We start from the raw sequence: 17889 nt of genomic DNA, 5'->3' as shown, positions 1-17889 counted from the left end.
CTTCAGAGCCCTCATAGGGAATTTCAGGGTAGCTTTAAATAAGACCATAGATTTTCTGTCGGGTTAGTTCTTGCTGTTGTATTAAAAATTTCTAGGAAGCTTTCCCTCCTATTACCTCTTCTGGTTGTCCTCCTCGAGTAGGATAGTACACAACCCTGTATTTCTCCACTTTGCCTGGAGCATGGGTCCAGCTAACCCGGAATCCTCTAGCTGTTACCTCAGATGTGACCAAATCCGAAGGAGCCCCAAGTGAAGCAACAATTGTTCCTAGGTTAGAGACAACACAAATTTTTTATTTCCCTCTGCAAAATAATTATTTGATTTGTTGCATTTGTTGAAGCTCCAAAGAACAATCATCAGAAAATCAAGTAATTGGCTACTGCATATTTATTTAGGTAATTTATTTAGGTAATTTTCAATGGAAACAGAGAACCGATAATGAAAATGAATACTGCACATGGAGTCTTCAGTGGGACTAAGCCTCCCTGGTCTTTCATAAACCTTTATATAAAAGAGACAAAAATACAAAACCATCCCTCTTTCAAGCCCTTTCCTTCTGGGTTTTTTTTTCAGGTTGCCTTCCTCTCAGTCACAAAAAGCATCCAAGTACATCTGCAGCTGTGATCTCCTGTGCTCCTCTGCAGGTTGGAAACTGATATGCTGCCTGTCAGCAGACTGAAGAGATGTAGTGAATGGTCATCTTCTCTGGCAATCATTCCTTTCCACAGAGATGTCTCATCTCTCTATGGTTTTTCCATCCTCTCCCTCCCAATTTCCCAAGTGACTGCTCACTCCCCCCACAAGACACAGCTAATATTCTGTTTTTCTTTTAGTTTCCAGGTGAATAAAAGAGGAAGAAAATGGAATGAAGCCTTATTAATAAACACTTTTTCACTGGACAGGTAGAAATGTGTGTGAAAGACAGCCTTCCTTACTGATACATATTACAAGCTTATTGAAAAAAATCACTCAGCATTTCTGTGATATTACAGAATCACAAACCAAGCAAAACAAACAAAATCCACTGAAGCCTTTCATAAATAATTTCCTCAGGTAGGACTGTTTCTCTGGCAAATTGCAACATTTTTTCATAGCTATTTCTTTTGTTCAGAAAAGAAAAAAAAATTGTAGTCAGAGAAGGCTTTTTATATAAGAATAAACTTCTTGCCTAGCATCTTTTCTTGTGCTCTGAAATAGATTTTTTTTGTGTGTATTAAACAAGAAAAAAAAAAAATCCATCATCAGGAAGCCAGAAAGGAATCTCAGTTAAAAATTTTGAAAACTTACGAGACAATAAAAACAGTAAGTTAAGAGATGGAAAGTACAGCACAAAAGTAACAATTCCATGTGCACCTGTTAAAGTAATTCATCTGCAAATCTGTGTATTAGAAAAAAAAAAATTTCTTAGCCAGCACTTAGAAATAGTTACAGCAGAATTAATGTATATTTTTGCATTTTTAGTACTATCAAATATTTACCACTATCAATGCCAGAGAGCAAAAGATCAAAGACCTCAAAGCAAGAACAAAACATACCTAGGAAAATAAATTCCCTGACAATGTACTCTCTTGTGAGGAAAAGAATATACAGGATAAGTCAAGTGCCAGAAGCTAGCTTAGCCCTGCAAGTACTCGGAACAGGATTTGTAGCTGTGTATTCACATTAAGTTACATTAGATATTGTTTCTTATTCACCTTTGATTTCCTTTTCCTGTTCCTCTACTCGTGAGCACACTGTTCTGGTAAGACCTTCAACAATGGTGTGCATGAAGTTAAAGTCAGCAACGTTGTAGACGTGTGTGCTGTCAGGTTCAGAGGCAATCTCCTTGAGTTCATTTATATCTGCATTCTTTACACCTTTCATTGGAAAGAAAAATAAAGATAATATTTCCACCAAAAAAAAAAAGAAAAAAATCTTGTATGCACAGCGATTGATAAAAAAAATTACTAAAATCTGATTCTTTCTATTTTTATAATGACCAACTACAGATTGCTTTGTCATTAAGATTTTACTTCAAGATATTAATTTCTGCCAGCATAGCTGGTAGTTTTTCAGTCTCCTGATAACATAGCATCCATGTATACAGTTATAGCAGCAATGAATTGGAGAATATATTAATGAAAATTTAAATTAATGATGATACTTATTGGATACAGACAGAAAAGAACACTTCCTTAATAGAGAGGGCAACAGATACAAATACACCAGAGGATAACAGGACACAATATATGGATATGGCAGAATACACACCAATAGCAAACAGCTCAATGCCAGCATCTCGCAGGTTTTTAGCAGGAGGGATAACATCGTCTTGGGACTTCCCATCAGTGATCAGTATACCAATTTTAGACACACCAGGTCTTGCACCTGCTTCAGGCTTAAAGCTGTTTTCCAAAATGTAAGTTAAGGCAAGACCTAAAAAAGGAAACATTTTAAAATACTTTAAAAGGGGAAAATGTCCCTAATATCACAGCGTTTGCCTTTCTGCTCAATTTAAAAAACCTTTTAATGAAGAATAAGTACAAAAGAATAATTTATTTACTTAAAAATTGCATTCCAACAAGAAATCTATACTACATTCATCTTTAGCAGCCTTTTGATCACTTAATGTATTTTAAACTGACTGTGGAAACCTAAATTGATCTTCCTGTGAACACGTCATCTTTTCTTTCTTACTCTACAAAGTTAGAACAGTAAGTCCCCTCTGCTTCTATCTACATTGCTTATATGAAAGCACATGCTCTGGACAGCTTAGTAAATCCCCATACTACGTACAATCTTGCTTTGTTTGTTTGTTTGTTATTTTAATTGTACAAGCTGAAAAAAAAAGCTTAAATAAAGCTTAGGGAGAATCTGATTTTAAAACTACTGATTATTTAAAGGGAAGGCAGAAGAACAACTCCTCAGGACAAACTTACACATTTGCCAGGCAGCAATTTACTTAAAGCCATGTCTGGGTCTGATCTATCATTCTCCTGGCAAGACAGCCAATATTACTAACTGCTGCTTTGATGTTACTGGAGTTGTATTCAGAGAGTGTATTTTCCCCAGGTTGACAGGCATCCCCCATTTATCCATCACTGAGTGGCTTCTGGGGCTCCAGTGCTCTAACTACTAAAAGGTCAATGGAAAACTAAAAGCCTCAGGTGATCATTTGAAAAGTTACTATTGCCAGTTGTCAGGTATTAAAACAACATTCTTTCCTTGCCCAGAATAAAGCTCTGTGCATGAACATCATGAATGGATTTTGCATTTTCTTCCTGGCAGGTAAAAGATTTGATTTCCAGAACTGAGAGTTCATGTACACTTTGTTTTATGACCCTGTCCTGACCAGAAAGATTCCCAGTGAAGCCAATGAGATAAGCACTTCAGAAAAGACTTCACCAACATTGGATAAAGCCATTAGCACGCTGCAAAAACCCTGTCCTTTTTACCCTTCATAATAAGCACTAACACTTCTTACTCTATGCAGTAGAATATGGTTTTTAATAAAAGGCAAAAGCTAAAACATACACTGTACCTGTTAATGTATTCCCTCCCTTATACGGTAGATTACGGACTGCATCCAAAACGGCATCTTTTGTGCCATAGGCATTCAAATGCCATTCAATTCGGGGATCACCACTGTACTGTGCAAGACCTAAAGAACAGAAATTAGGGTAATTCATTAGGCAATAAAGCTTTTTTTTTCCAAGTATCTACATTTTACATATTTGGTTACCAACAGCTTACCATAGTCAGCTTATAGTAAGTAGCTTTGCTACCATACTAGAAAAACTGCATTGCTTGACAGCAAAAAAAAAAACCAGTATGAAGTTGTTCTTAACGGCAACTCAATTTATTTTCAAAGCCTTTCTTACAAGTGATAAGGAAAGTAAATGAGGAGGAGTATACAACTTCTCCAGATTTTAGTAAGATTCCAATAAACTGGTTTTTTTGAAAAAGAACAATTTCATTTAATATGCTTTTGAACAGAGCAAAATATAAGTAGCAGAACAGAAATATAACATCCAAGCCAGTTCAAAACATGAGAAAAGCCATCCATTGGAACAATTCTTCAAAATTAAACTGCGAGGGTTTGATCTAATGCTAACTGAAGTCAGTATGACTGTTTCCACTGTTTTTTATTTTCCACTGACATTGCATTAGAGTTTATTTAAACTGAGTATCACAGTAAACTGTGAGGAATTAATACTACAAACATTCCAGCAGCAATATTTTTATGACAGAAGTGCTAGTTCCAGGTGAGGATGAATTTTGCACAAATAAGTAATGCTAAGCTGTTAACTATCCCGAAATAATGAAACTTTTACATTACTACAAGAATATTAAGAAAAAACATGGCACCTTACCTACTCTTGTTTTCTCAGATCCCACATTGAAAGCAGAAACCAGATTTTCCAGGAACAGTCGAACAAGTCTGAAATTGAATCTGCCAATACTCCAGGAACCATCGACCAGTATCACAATATCTGCAATTGCTGGAGTTTTACAGGTAAACAGGCTTCCTGTAAATCATTAACATGAAAACAATATTGTTAATTCAACAATAAAATTGTAACTCAATAAATTTATACCTTCCTCCTCCCACTAAGCTTAAATCTTTCTTCCATGGGCAAAGTGAGAAATAAGCAAAATCACTAAACGTATTTGTTTGAAATTCAGTAGTAGAACAGTTTGGTCATTATCTACCTCAGTTCTTTCATTGAGCTGTTCAAAATTACTGTTGGGAGACCCATGAAAAAGAAATGCTGCTTCTAAAAATACAATACTTCAGAAAGAAGAAATTAATTGTCATATAACACAATCAAACCAGCACTTCATTGTCATTCTCAGGAATATACATGCACAGTACACAGTTCATGACACTTAACCTTAGGTGTAGACGATACAGAAAGAGCTACCTAGAGATGCAAACATCCAAAACAGTTACCAAGACCCCTTTTATAGTCAACACAGAAAAGTAGGTGTTTCTATACATCTCAACAACTCTGTACAAAAACTTATTTAGCTGCCACTTTAGACTTCTAAAGTCAGAAGTGAACCTCACCCTCGGACACTACAGTAAAACTGAATGTCAACTTAATACGCTGTATTAAACCTAAGTAGGAGGCACTCAATACAGCAAAGGTAAAACGCAAAGACCTAAGATCAAAATTCACTATTTCTATGAGAAGTAGCACCACATAAAGATTTAGTATATGGAAAAGCATGCAAAAATAAAAAAGCATTGAAAACGCAACAGAAAAGACCTGATGAGAATTAGCAGAAATGTATATTAATAGTCTCTAAGGTTTAGCTAACCAATGCGAAATCAGAGAAACAGGGACCAGAGATGAGACACAAATTGCAAGGCAATTCTGAAGAAATTGAGAAGCCTAGACAGAACTGCTACATTCAGTTTGATAAAATGACAGGAAGGGAAGTAAGAGAAAGGAACTGCCACAGAACTGCCACAGACAGAACTGCCACATCCCACAGAAGTGGCTGCACGACGGTAAAAGGTTGCTGAAATAATGGATTCATAGCGTAGGCAGGGAAAACGAATGAGTGCTGTTACACAGGTACACCAAACAAGAGCTTATGTCTGAAGTATAAAAATAGCAAACTCCCCACCAGACTGACTACAGAATAGGGATGGAAGTAGGAACGTCAAAGTAAAGCATGTTAGTAGAACAGGCATCACAAACCATTTAGGGATGAAAACCATGTCCTGAACACAGTAATAAACCTGCAGATTAGTGAAGTAAGCTGCAATCCAACTTTTACCACCATTTTTTTCAGGATCCACTACATAAATTAGTTGACAAAGGATACCAAACATCTAAGGTGGTAATAACAGGAATCAACAAGTACATTGTTAGAAACAAACTGATCTTGAGCAGAGACACTCAGCAAATAAAATAAGTTATTCAGTGAGAAATAATCAAAAAGGTGCTTGCATTAGCTCACAAGCAGCTTTTCTGTTACAGAGAGCGAATAAACTACATGGTTGGTAATTTAAAACTTTAACATCATAGTATTAATGACAATCTTTTCATTAAGGACAAAATTACAGTCTCAGGCAAAACCAATCTGATTTGCAGGACTTCAAAGAACTGGCAATAATTAAGAGTTAGATTTGTACTGTAGTGTAAATCCACTGAGCAAGAAACCCAATCTATAAAATTACAGTTAATGTCCTAAACGTGTACTAAAAATATTTTTAGAAGAGCAGGGAACATTTCCTACGTGCAGCTAGCAGTGCAGAATAAGTTCTAAACACATGACAAAAATTCCACTTACAAAGATGCCAAAACAAATATTTTATTTTTTGTTTTTACAGTACAAGACAACGCTATTTGAATTGGCAACATATTTTAATGTATAAACACTGGGGAACATTTAGTAAGCATCAGAAAAATGATCTTAAGTTGGAAGATAAATCCAAAGGAGGTCCAATTCTTTGTATCACTGAAGTCAACAGGAAAACTACCCTTAATTTCAGCAGGACTGGAATCTGGTTTGTGACTTAGTAGGAACTTACTGGTCATGACAAAATTTTTATTTTAAATATCTTTGCCAAATAAACTTCCTGTTAATCTGCCTGCATTACTTGCAGTACTTGTCTTCCATTAACACACAGTTCAATTGTGCCATTCTCACACTGGTCATGATTAGCTTCCTAAGCTTCAAAAGAACTATTGGCAAGTAAAACACTACTCAACACCAATGAGAATGATAGAACTGGACCCCTGATTCACATCCAAGCAGCTGTACTGTAGCACAGATGTACTTTTTCAGTGTGATCCCAGCAGTTTAATCATATAGCCCAATGAGGATAACAGGATTTGTGTGGCTGTATTTCCCTTCTCTACTTCTGAAATTTATGCTTACTATGAAACCCAGTTAGTACCCTAGGTCCTACTCATTTCATATCAACAAGTTTTGCCTATAAGGTTTCTTTAATTCTGTAGTGATGGTTTTGTGAATAAAATCTTTTATTTGTTTTAGTAAATCCATTCAGTGCAGCAAAATTCAAAGAATAAATAAAACAATAACGGCATTCTTTTCAATATTTTATTTCCACATCATCAGATCAGTGCAAATAGTATCATTCAATTATTTTTTTGTTAAAATAGCATGTGTGGTTTGATCCAAGATTGTACTGCAATGCCACAGAATGTGAAAATTTGATTCGTTCTTCGTAGATAGGAGATACTTGTTGAATCTTTTCTGCATAAAACATTTAGGTTTTGTTACTTCTGTACACCCACTATTTGCTTATGCTTTCTCCTTGTTGTACTTAATAGAATTGTAGAAAGTTCCCTAAAACGGAATAAACAACAGTGAGATATTAAACAGAATAACATACTGTACAGAAATCTGTAAAACCTTATCGGAATACAATACTGTATCTCAGTTTACAAAGTTAGTCTACAAGACACAGAGTGTAGCAAATAATTCACGCACCCCACAGAGATCAGCCAATTTCCATTACCAGTTCTAGCAAATGTCTTTTTCATTAATCTTTCCATACAACCATAAGTGGTCATGAATTTCTACAGGGTTTGAGAATAATTTTGAACATTTCAACTATCTAAACCTAACTTTTATAGGTAGTTTTCTCAAAAATATTTCTGAAAGGACCATATATTTCCATATAAAAAAAAGCTCCCAAAACTCAGCATTTTAGCCCACTATAAGTTTCAATACTGTGATCAGGTTGTGCGTATTTCCCTTTCACTCAGTTATCAAGAAAGCAGTAGTGAGACAGAAGGTTCCACTTTGCTCTGAATTATACAATACTCACCAGTTTCAAGAGCAGGACAGGGAGCAGACCAGTTACCTGATTTTGTATAAAGTTTCCTAATGTTATATAGATAGCATTGTTACACTTCAAGTGCTGCACTCCACAACAAACGACGTTTTTTAGGTTAGAGAAAGTGACAGAACTGCAAACATCCTAAAGTCAGAAAAAGAGCTTATGTATTTTCAACCAGCAACTGTCTTCAGTGCATCCACCTACAATGGGTGAAGGAGTTTGATGGGGAGAAATTAAAAAAAATTAATGGACTTTCTATAACAAATTAGCAATCCTTCCAGTGTTATCTGGCAAAAGGAACTTGCCACTCTGCCAGGAAGCTAACTGAGGAGGAAGGGGCTTGGTCTGCTCATTTCTGCATGTCACAAATGAAAGCATAGGTTCAAAATTTCACCTCCAGAGACACCAGAATACAATTAAAGGATATCAGCTATGTACTAGGACAAGATATTTGCACAAAATACTGCTTCAGTATTGGCAACAGCCATATCATCATCAAGAATTTTGGTTCCTTTGTTTCAGGGAAATGTTGCAAAAAATAACTAGCATTGAAGGAATTTTGCATCTACCAAATGAAGTTTCCTGCCCTTGATCCCTCAAGCCCCTAGACATTAAAGGTGATGCATTTGCTCACAATTCCAATGTGCAAGTGCTATAGCATCAAGACCCATGTCAGATTTTGGCTGAGAGCGAAGCCAATGACTGCAGTGTTGAAAGAAAGATCAAGCTAGAACTTTCTGGGATAGAGAGAAAGTTATTGGAGCCTGCAAAATGTGACCCTTGAGATGTCCTATTGAAGGGAACGGAGTGCAGAGCAAGGACTGGGAGGGGCTCTGGCAGTACAGGGGATGCACAAAACACAGCAGGGTCTGCAAGTTCTGTAAACACTAACCACCTCTCTGAGGCTGCATGTTCAACCTGTTGCTATTCTTTCACACATGCATTCAGCCAGCAAGTGAGCAATGCCAAAAAATAGAAGTTTGACCAAAAAAAACTGCAACCCTTACTTAGACAGAAATACAAAACTATGATTTTTAGACTAGAGTCGTGGCTGTTTGACTCTTGGTGTTAATAGTATTACTCTTTGAAAATTCTTTGAAAGGCAAAGGGAGGAGCAGCAAATACAGGCACTGCCACACAGGAGAACTCAATGCCTTAGAAGAATGAGTTCAGTTTGCACAGTTATGATACATTTTGCAGAAACACATTTGATATTTTGCCTCTCTTTGGTATGAAACTCTGTTCTTATTTTCAAGAGCTAAAACACCCACCACTTCTGCTAGAAGAAGTTAAGATTATAACTCTTTCTGAGTCTGCAATATGTTGTTTCCTTTCTTACTCCCTGTCACAGTGGAAAAGTCAAATAAGACGTGGAAGGAGACGAAGAAAGTTCAAGTAGAGGTCATTAATAATAACGTATGAATGGAAGACTCGTTCATGGGGTAACAAAGCACAAAAGAGAAGAAGCTTGATGACAGAAGGCAGTGAAAAATACGTTGTGAATAAAGCATTAATGACAGAGAAAAGTCAGTCCTCCACAGCGTTTGACAGCACCACAGCTCAGCGGAAGCACCACTGAGGATAAGGGCAATATAAATCTACATCAGCAAAATGTCACTTCTGTTTAAAAAAGGGTTAAAATATTAGAAGGACGTGAGGCAGTGTTCAGCTCCAAAATTCAGCAACTCACTAGTCCACATTTCTGACATTGATATTATTGCACTGTGCTGGTGATATCATCATTGCACTTAGACCTCAGTTTAACACATTCCATATGTCAGGCCACGGACCAGACGAATGCATACAACATAACTGCTTTTCTTTGAACTAGATCCAACCATAGCTTGACTTTGAAGGACCCAAATGTTGGAACATCATTAGGTTGAAAGAGCGGCCCAAAGAGGTTAGAAGTTTGTCCCTGCTCCCTAGAAAAAAAAAAACCAAAATAAAATAAAGCAGCCAGCCCTTTCCCACGCACCTTGTTCTGTTCCACAAAACTAATATAGCCCAACTGGCAGGCCTACAAATTTGTTATTTGAGGAGTTTGAGTATTAAGCTTTACTGAATCTGTTCTGTCTAATCATGTCACATTTGACTGTGAATGCTGTAGTTTAATAATTTTGCTTCTTTCACAAAGTACACAGCAATAAATAAGCGTTATTATTTAAAGCACACCTTTGAGTTTGAAGCCACAAAACTAACTAAAGCAGTAGCTGATGAAACACATTAATTGCCTACATATGCTAGTGATAATTCTCCAGTGTGAGAGAAGGAAGCATACAGCCATTCTCTGTGCACCTTTCCATACACACTCAATGACAGTTGTACTTCTGCAGTAAGCAACCACTAGCTTAGGAAAACTTTTAGAACTTTTTCCCTACATCTTATCTTTTTAATTTACTTGAGTGACAGATTAAATATAAAGGGTAACTATGAAAGAAAGTGCTGATATTTTCTGGCAGACCATTGCAAATTGATAGCACTGAAGCACCTGATCTCTGCAGCAACTTCCCAAATAGCAACACTAAACTCTCTTTGCTTCGTATCTCGATAGAAAAACACGTTCTAAAACCTCCCTGCATTTAAACTGAGAGTTCAAAACATTTAATTTCTCTTCCAACAGGCAACATGTCAACACAGAACAAAGCACACTGCTGAAATCTTTCCTGAAACTGACATTCAACATGGCAAATGACTGTGTGCATGTAGCCATAATGATTTACACTGAAGATGGTCCACATCCCGCCTGTGAAGTACATGAAACCTAAAAAACTCTTCTGCAAATCACAGTGATAATTCTCTACTTCTCTTTGCTCTCAGTTCTGCATCTGAGTGCATGAATGTTTTAAATGAAACAGCTGCCTCAAGGTCTAAATGACTTTTCAAGGCAGAGAACTGTAATTTTTTTATTAATATGGTCATATTTATCCACCATTCCTATGAAACAAATACACCAGGATTTAAGAGAGTTATTTTTCCCTTTGCTTTAGTGAAGCATGAAATCCCTGAGACAGTTTTCTCTGGCCATCTAGCTCCTGCAAGAAGCTGCTAGAAGTTTCCCCTTTGTCCAATGGACTCAACCAGGTCTAGGGCAGACCCACCACTGGCCATGGCCAAGCCACCTGGAGGCAGAATGTTCCCTGATAATGCCTCTGAGATAACATACTTAAGGGGAAAAATAATTTAAAAAAAATAATTATGTGAAGAAGCAGAAGCACGGGCAGAGAGGAGGAGGCGCCAGCCTTGTGAGCCTTGCGGCCCTCACCCTCTGGCCTCCCACTGGGCAGCTGTCTGGGCCCAACTCGGCCTGGCGCGGCTGCAAGAAATGGAGAGGAGATGAGATGTGAAGAGAACCTGAGAGGCGTCTGCCTGAGCCGATTGTGAGGAACTTCTTGTGAGAGGAACGACTGCAGATGCCAAGGTCAGTGAAGAAGGAGTGGGAGGAGCAATGCTGCTCCTGGCAGAGATTCCCCTGCAGCCCGTGGTGGAGCAGGTTGTCCCCCTGCAGCCCATGGAGGCCCACAGAGGAGCAGAGATCCACCTGCAGCCCATGGAGGACCCCACGCCGAGGCAGGGGAGAAGTGTGAGGAGTTCTTCCCCTGAGGAGGAAGGAGCAGCATAAAGCGACAAGTGGTGAACTGACCGTAACCCCCATTCCCTATTCCCTTCCTGTGGGGGGAAGGAGGTAGAGATAATTGAACATAATGTTAAGCCTGGGAAGAGGAAGGGGTGTGGGGAAGTTGTTTTTATTCTCTTCCTCATTATCCTGCTTTGGTTTTAATAATAAATAAACAGTTTTCCCCAAGTGGAGTCTGTTTTGCCCATAACAGTAACTTCAATGATCTCTTCCTGTCCTTATCGCAAACCACGAGCCTTTTTGTTATTTTAAAGCTCTTCTTTTAAAGCTCCCCCATTCCCTTGGAAGGTGACGGGAGTGAGTGAGAGACCTGCATAGCTTGGTCCCGAGCAGGGCTAAACTATGATACCTTGACCATTGCCTCTGTATTTCTTAAAATATGTGCTATTAAGCAAAAGCAGACAAACATTAAAACAAAAAAGTCTTCCTCGGAGGATTTGATACTCTGGTTGGTTATGTCTCAATAAGTATTTAAAAGAAGATTAATCTTAAAATAATCTTTGATTTTCTTTTTCTCTAGTTCACAGACTTTCAAATTTCTCTCATCCACTAAAGTAATTATTCCCTACAATAAACAAATTACAAAATAGCCATGTGGCATATTTTTCCCCTCAGGCAGATTACACCGATGTCTTCCAGCCTGCAATATTTCTTTCTGTCAGATTCCAGTCTCTTCCATTCACTTATTATTTCTTTGCTCTTCTACTTACCATACCATCCAGCTAGACAGATAAACAATGCATATAGGCACATCAGTTATGCAATACCACAGATGGTGGATAGTTAAATTTTTAAACTACAGAAAGACCAATACTAAATGTAAAATAATTTACTGAATATTTTATTTTATTCAATGCCATTTATAGTTACTTTTCTTTAGAGGGTTTCAAAGGCTTTAAAACAAAATAAGAAGTCTTATCTTCAAATCCAGCTGCATTTTTTAAAATTAAAAACAAAAATCTGATGCAGAACCTTAGTCTAAAGACTTCAGTACAGGGATTTTCTTAACAATTTAATACTGAAGAGGAAGGCAATTTTTAATCTGTAATTTGTACACACAGAAAAATACTGATCTGATTTTGCAGAAAAGGTCTGCATAGGGAGTAATAGGACTCTAATGATTACATCACATATGATATTTTTAAAAACATCTTCCAGAAAAAAAATGGCAAATTCTAAATCTGTAAGGGTGAATTTAAAATTTACACTGAGGAAAAGGTAATTATTTTAATTAATCTAGATAAATTACTGGCTGCTACCCAAAGTATACAGCCATTATTATGGGAGCTGTCAAAACCAAAGAAGAGTCCAATCAAAGGTACAGACTATGCTTAGACATCTGGGTTTCTTTTTAGTTTGGCCAGTAGCTACTTAGCAATTTACAATAGCCATAATCAAAATGAAACTGTTAGCCTTTAACCAAAACCATGTATTTCAAAATGCACATATATAGTTAAACCACTCTGATGCCCGAAAAAGCAGGGCGAGGACAACCATATAAAAAATTATTAAAATAGTCCTATGGAGCTCAACAGAGGATCTTTTTAATTTGTTTTCCAAAGAAAAAAGTGTTCAATATTCAATAATTTTTCACTATTCAATAATTTTTTTTCAGTTGTTCTTGCTCAATTTTTTTTCCAATAAATAATAAGTGTTACATAATTACATTCTATTAGACCGGTTTTAGGGTTTCCCTCCCGCCATTTGTTTCCTATTCCCAGATTAATAAAATACTAACAGTTGCAAGGCTGGCAAAGGACATGTGATTCTGTTGAGACAAAACATGAGCTTCTGAGTGTCACATCTTTTTTTTTTTTAAGGTATAGCTAAAGAGAACTGCCATATCAAAGTCAAAAAGTATCTCAACCAACCTTTAACAGATACATCATTATTGCTTGCAACTGATGCTTTATTACTACTTCTTAGAGAACAAAAAATCACTAAACATTATGAAGCTCTTAAGGCAGAAACATCTGCCACAGTCTGACACCACCTCCCTGCCCCCTAGGTATTGAGCTAAATTTGGATGCTGAATTTGAAAGTTCTTTAGGGTAGGGAGAGGAGAGATGAGATATGAGTGGTATTTCAGAGGTCACAGCCAATTTAGGTTTTTTGAAGGAGCTACCATCTCTATGCTCACAGTTTACAGTTTTCCTTCCTTTATCATATTTACTAGAGAAATCAGTGCAAAAGACCAGAAATTTTACCACACATTTTTAACCACATTAAAAAACACCAAACCCAAGCAAAGACCCTGCTAAGACTAACATTTACTTCTGAAGCCGTCTATACCACTGTGCAGCCCTAATTGTGCTAACTTTCCTGCATACAAGGAAACTAAATACACTCAAGCATCAAGCTGGTGCTCCAGAGAAGCTCCTGTGAGGATTCCAGGAAAGCCTAGTACAAGAATACCACCGTTCCCATTACTGGGGAATAAAGAGCCAAACACTTCATGAGTCAAAGACACATACATGAAACCTAGCAGTCAGATAAGGAAACAGGACTCCCTTGTTACATGCAGACAGACTAATACAACCAGTACAGCTAACCAGACAGGCAAGAACACCTTTGAGGTTGAAAACAAGGACCCCAAGTTCTGTTTTGGTTACCAACCAGCACCTTTTCAATCAAGGGGCATAGCTCAGTTGTAACACCAAGGCTTACTCAGCACACAGGGCACCAGGCAAAGGGTGCTGACCATGAGACAGCCCAGAATCACAGTCTGGCATCAACAGGTCCAGAAGGAACATGAAAACCCTCAGATTATGCAGTGAGGGTGAAAATGACCCGGAAATCATCTCTCCTCACTACAAGCTCCTGCTTAATGTTGATCAAGAGTGTTAGTATCAGACGAATGAGACAGACTGTGAAACAAGGCTTCCCGCCTCTTAAAGTGTAAGGAACAGCCTTGAAAGTGAACTTGTATGGCAGATAGCTCAAAAGCAAAAGATTCAGCACCTTCTGGCTGCATTCAAGACAAAGCCATCTCAAGGATCACAGTCCCTAAAAAGAGATACCAAAAAGTTAAACTTAAGCTCCCATTTTGCTGTCCAGAGCACAAAGCATTGCAGCTTGTTCATCAGGTTGTTCTGAAGGTGCTGATGCAGTCTGCTATCACATCACCAAAGCTTTTTTGACTCTCCCTTCAAGGTCGCCATATAAATTTTAAAAGCTGCCCAGAGTTTCAACTTGTTGCTATGTAGCTTCAGTTTCAAAGACTAGTGTCTCGTATCAAAGATGATCATCACTCATCATATAGAGAGATATTTACCTAGAATATACATAGTCAAGAGCAAGTCTACAGACTTCAAATTATGAGAATTCATCCTGCCAGACGATGAAGAACTGTTAAGGAGCGTCTCAGCATGATTGAAAGGAAAGTATTTCAATAACGAAACATGTCAACACGGACCCTGAATCTGACTTAAGGTAACAACCTCTTGCTGCCAGCAGAATCTAGCCATGCCAGCGCACTGTGGATTGGATGGATTAGCTCATTAGCTTGAGCTAATAACTTAAAGAGATGAAAAGCAGTCTGAAGAGAATGAAAGACAGTTCATTCAGCTCAGCTTCTATTAATCAGTTGTTCAAGAACAGGAGTAACAGTCTCCCACTTCAACTAAGAATAGATTGCACAAAAAAAAAGTCAGCCTTGGGGAAATTCATCAAAGGAAAAAACAGACCAGACAGGAGGTTTTCAGTTGGTAATGGTTCAGATGTGCAAAGCATTATACATACTTACTCTGTAGAGACGTGAGGACAAACATCTTATTACTTCAAGGGTTATGAACATGAAAATAAGCATCTTGTAACTCAAGGGTTATGTACCCGAGTAGTTCTGACATTAGGAGCTGGATCACTTCATGAAAGAATTGAAACTTATATATACGTCCAAGATAGGCTAATTCTCCTTTTCTACTCAGAGAGTAGAAAGACAGCTAATAAAGCAGTTTTTTTCCAACCTGCAAGTTCTCTAGATATCTATGTCAACACTGTGCCTACTTTTCAATGAAGCAGATGTATTCAAGGAAAGTTCTTAAAGAGGGAAGGGAGGGAGATTATGGATAATAGGAAGGCAATCTGTCCAGTCTCTAGCTTCTGCCGGGCCTGGAACACTCTATGAGAGGCAATGCACAACCACAACCATTTATATGATGTTAGCATACTGACAGATGGAAGAAAAGCAGCTCCTCCTACAGAAAGGAGGAGCCAGGAGATAAGTGGAATCTCTGGATAAGAATGGAGATTGGCTATTATTTCTAATGCCAAGGTTTTTATTTTCTGAGCAAAGCAAGAGTTTGTCTGGCGTACACAAACTGAAAAAGGTATCCAGCAACCTCCATGTTAATACTCAATCTCAAACCAGACGAAGGTAAATAAATAAAATTATTCACAAATTTACAGATATCCAAACCAGATAAGGTAGTTACAAAATATATGAGATCCTTCTTATGTTAAGATCAAGCCCTCCCACCCAAATATCTTTCTCTCTGTTCCTCTCTCTTCCTTGATCTCATTTCAATCAAGGATTCCTTCTGTCGGGATCAAAGTGCACTATCCAAAGTGAACCCTTTCCCAATTCCAGCCTTCATAGCCCCTTTTGGGTCTTCAGTTTCAAGCTTGCTTTCTCTCAAGAACTTACTTCTCTCTTATTCAGATTATTTCAACACATTTGCTAGTAAACTAGTGGCTATTTAGCTTGGCCAGATGGCAGATGTAAATGCTGCAATCTCTAAATATAACTGCTTAGTTTTCTCCAAAGCAACTACCAAAATTACGGCAAAGGAAAAGCATTTAAGAGTTCTGTCCATGTCAGTGCTGATACTTCCTATCAGGTTTTCCAGTTGTGGCAGGCAGGAAGCAGGAGTCTGTTGACGGATCCTGGCCAGGTCCATAAAAGTATTGCCCTTGGAAAAGGAAATCCAAGTTGCAAGTAGCAGTCAAAAGATACAAAAGCTTAGCTTATGACCTCCAGAGAAAATCATATGATGAACTCCTGGAACAAGTATTGATCATCCACAGCACAATGAGCTAAACTTTCCAGAGAGTAAAGGGGAGTTTACCCAAGAGTTTCCTTGCAACAGAGTCCTCCTGGAAGTCCTCCAGTGACTAACAAGGAATTCCTTATGTACAAAGCTCTGCATAGTGGCTCACATGTTTACAGACTAGCCTGGAGACTTAATAGATGCCTCTCACCGAGAAGCATCAGAAACCAACATGGCTTGGATGAAGTATCCTGAATTCATACATCAGAGAAAGCAATGGTATATTCTGGCAAATCTGCCTTGTCTCCTGTTTTTAAACAGGTATTTTCATCACCTGAAGTTGAGAAAGAAGATGTCCATGAGGAGTCACATAGAAGAAGAATGATAGAAGAATAGAAAGCCATCACTCACATGGCACAAGTTAAAAAATAGTCACTGTCTCCGTGACAGTGCTCCACCAGCCTAGCATGGATGGGGGCCTGCTGATAGGATTGCTGGTTCTAAGAGCAGGCCAGAGCAGAGCCCATTTAGCACCACATCAGGATGGTGATCTGACCAGCAGTGAAATACTGACACACCAGACTGGCTGCAAGTATTTAAGTGAGAGTCCTACTGGCAAAGATCAGAAGGTCAGGTGCTGCTTTCACTAGTGAAAGCTAAGATAGGATGCATCATGGATCCTCTGCTTGGGCTAAGACTGAGCAGAACAAAGCCAAGTGAGGCCAAAGCCAAAGTGACAGAGTCTGAAACCAAAATAGGTCTATAAAATCATTCCTAGGCTAAGCAGCTTCCGAGTAGTCAGAAGAGTGTGGTGAAAGAAGTGTAATTATAAATGCTTGCCAAAGCTTTATGGTGGTCCAAAATGTTCTCAGAATGCTGCAGCATGGTCCAAGCATTCCCCAGTTTTCTCAAAGGAGGTACAGGGATATAAAGCCACCCCCCTAAAGAAACATAGATAACAGATTCACTTTTATGTTCATATTATCTTTAATTGAATAGAAAATGCTAAAATAAGTAGGTATACATCACACACATAAGAGATATTCACAATCAGGTCAAAGGACTGCATGTCACTGCATGCTACACAGTGCTGAGAAGCAATTTTTGGTAAAGACTACTAAAATCCTTGTCAAGATCGTAAGCACAGAACTCAAAAGTAAACAAAAAAAAAAAAAAACAACCAGTCCTGAAGTAACGTAACAGCCTACACAGAGCGTGTGTCCCCAGCCATGAGGCAGTTAAATGACAGTAAACAAGTACCCTGTTTCATACATGACAAGGTAATGCATCCATATAACCCCTACAGACACTGCAAAGATGAAATATTCGTCTCAGTATGATGAAGTAGAGAATACAGGAAAAAGTATCTGGGGAACTGTATAAAATTTAGTATGATACAGTTAGAAGAGGAACCAAAGGCAACGAAAGGGAGGGATCAAGATAGTCTGGGGAAGAACAAG

The 17889-nt window shown here is 38.1% G+C and overlaps 1 protein-coding gene across 1 annotated transcript in view; it reads right to left on the bottom strand.

Annotated features, from left to right (window-relative positions):
• Nucleotides 1-17889, bottom strand: part of COL14A1 (collagen type XIV alpha 1 chain) — a 115858-nt gene that overhangs the window by 79959 nt on the left and 18010 nt on the right. Inside the window, exons 5-9 of the mRNA XM_010118641.2 lie at nt 4353-4508; nt 3521-3640; nt 2251-2415; nt 1695-1856; nt 116-267 (exon numbers count right to left, since the gene is read on the bottom strand). Coding sequence (XP_010116943.2) covers nt 116-267; nt 1695-1856; nt 2251-2415; nt 3521-3640; nt 4353-4508 — 755 coding nt within the window. The remainder of the gene's footprint in view (nt 1-115; nt 268-1694; nt 1857-2250; nt 2416-3520; nt 3641-4352; nt 4509-17889) is intronic.

The sequence above is a fragment of the Chlamydotis macqueenii genome, chromosome 2 (assembly GCF_036417535.1).
Source record: "Chlamydotis macqueenii isolate bChlMac1 chromosome 2, bChlMac1.mat, whole genome shotgun sequence".
NCBI lineage: Eukaryota > Metazoa > Chordata > Aves > Otidiformes > Otididae > Chlamydotis > Chlamydotis macqueenii.
This window is presented reverse-complemented; position numbering and strand designations above follow the sequence as displayed.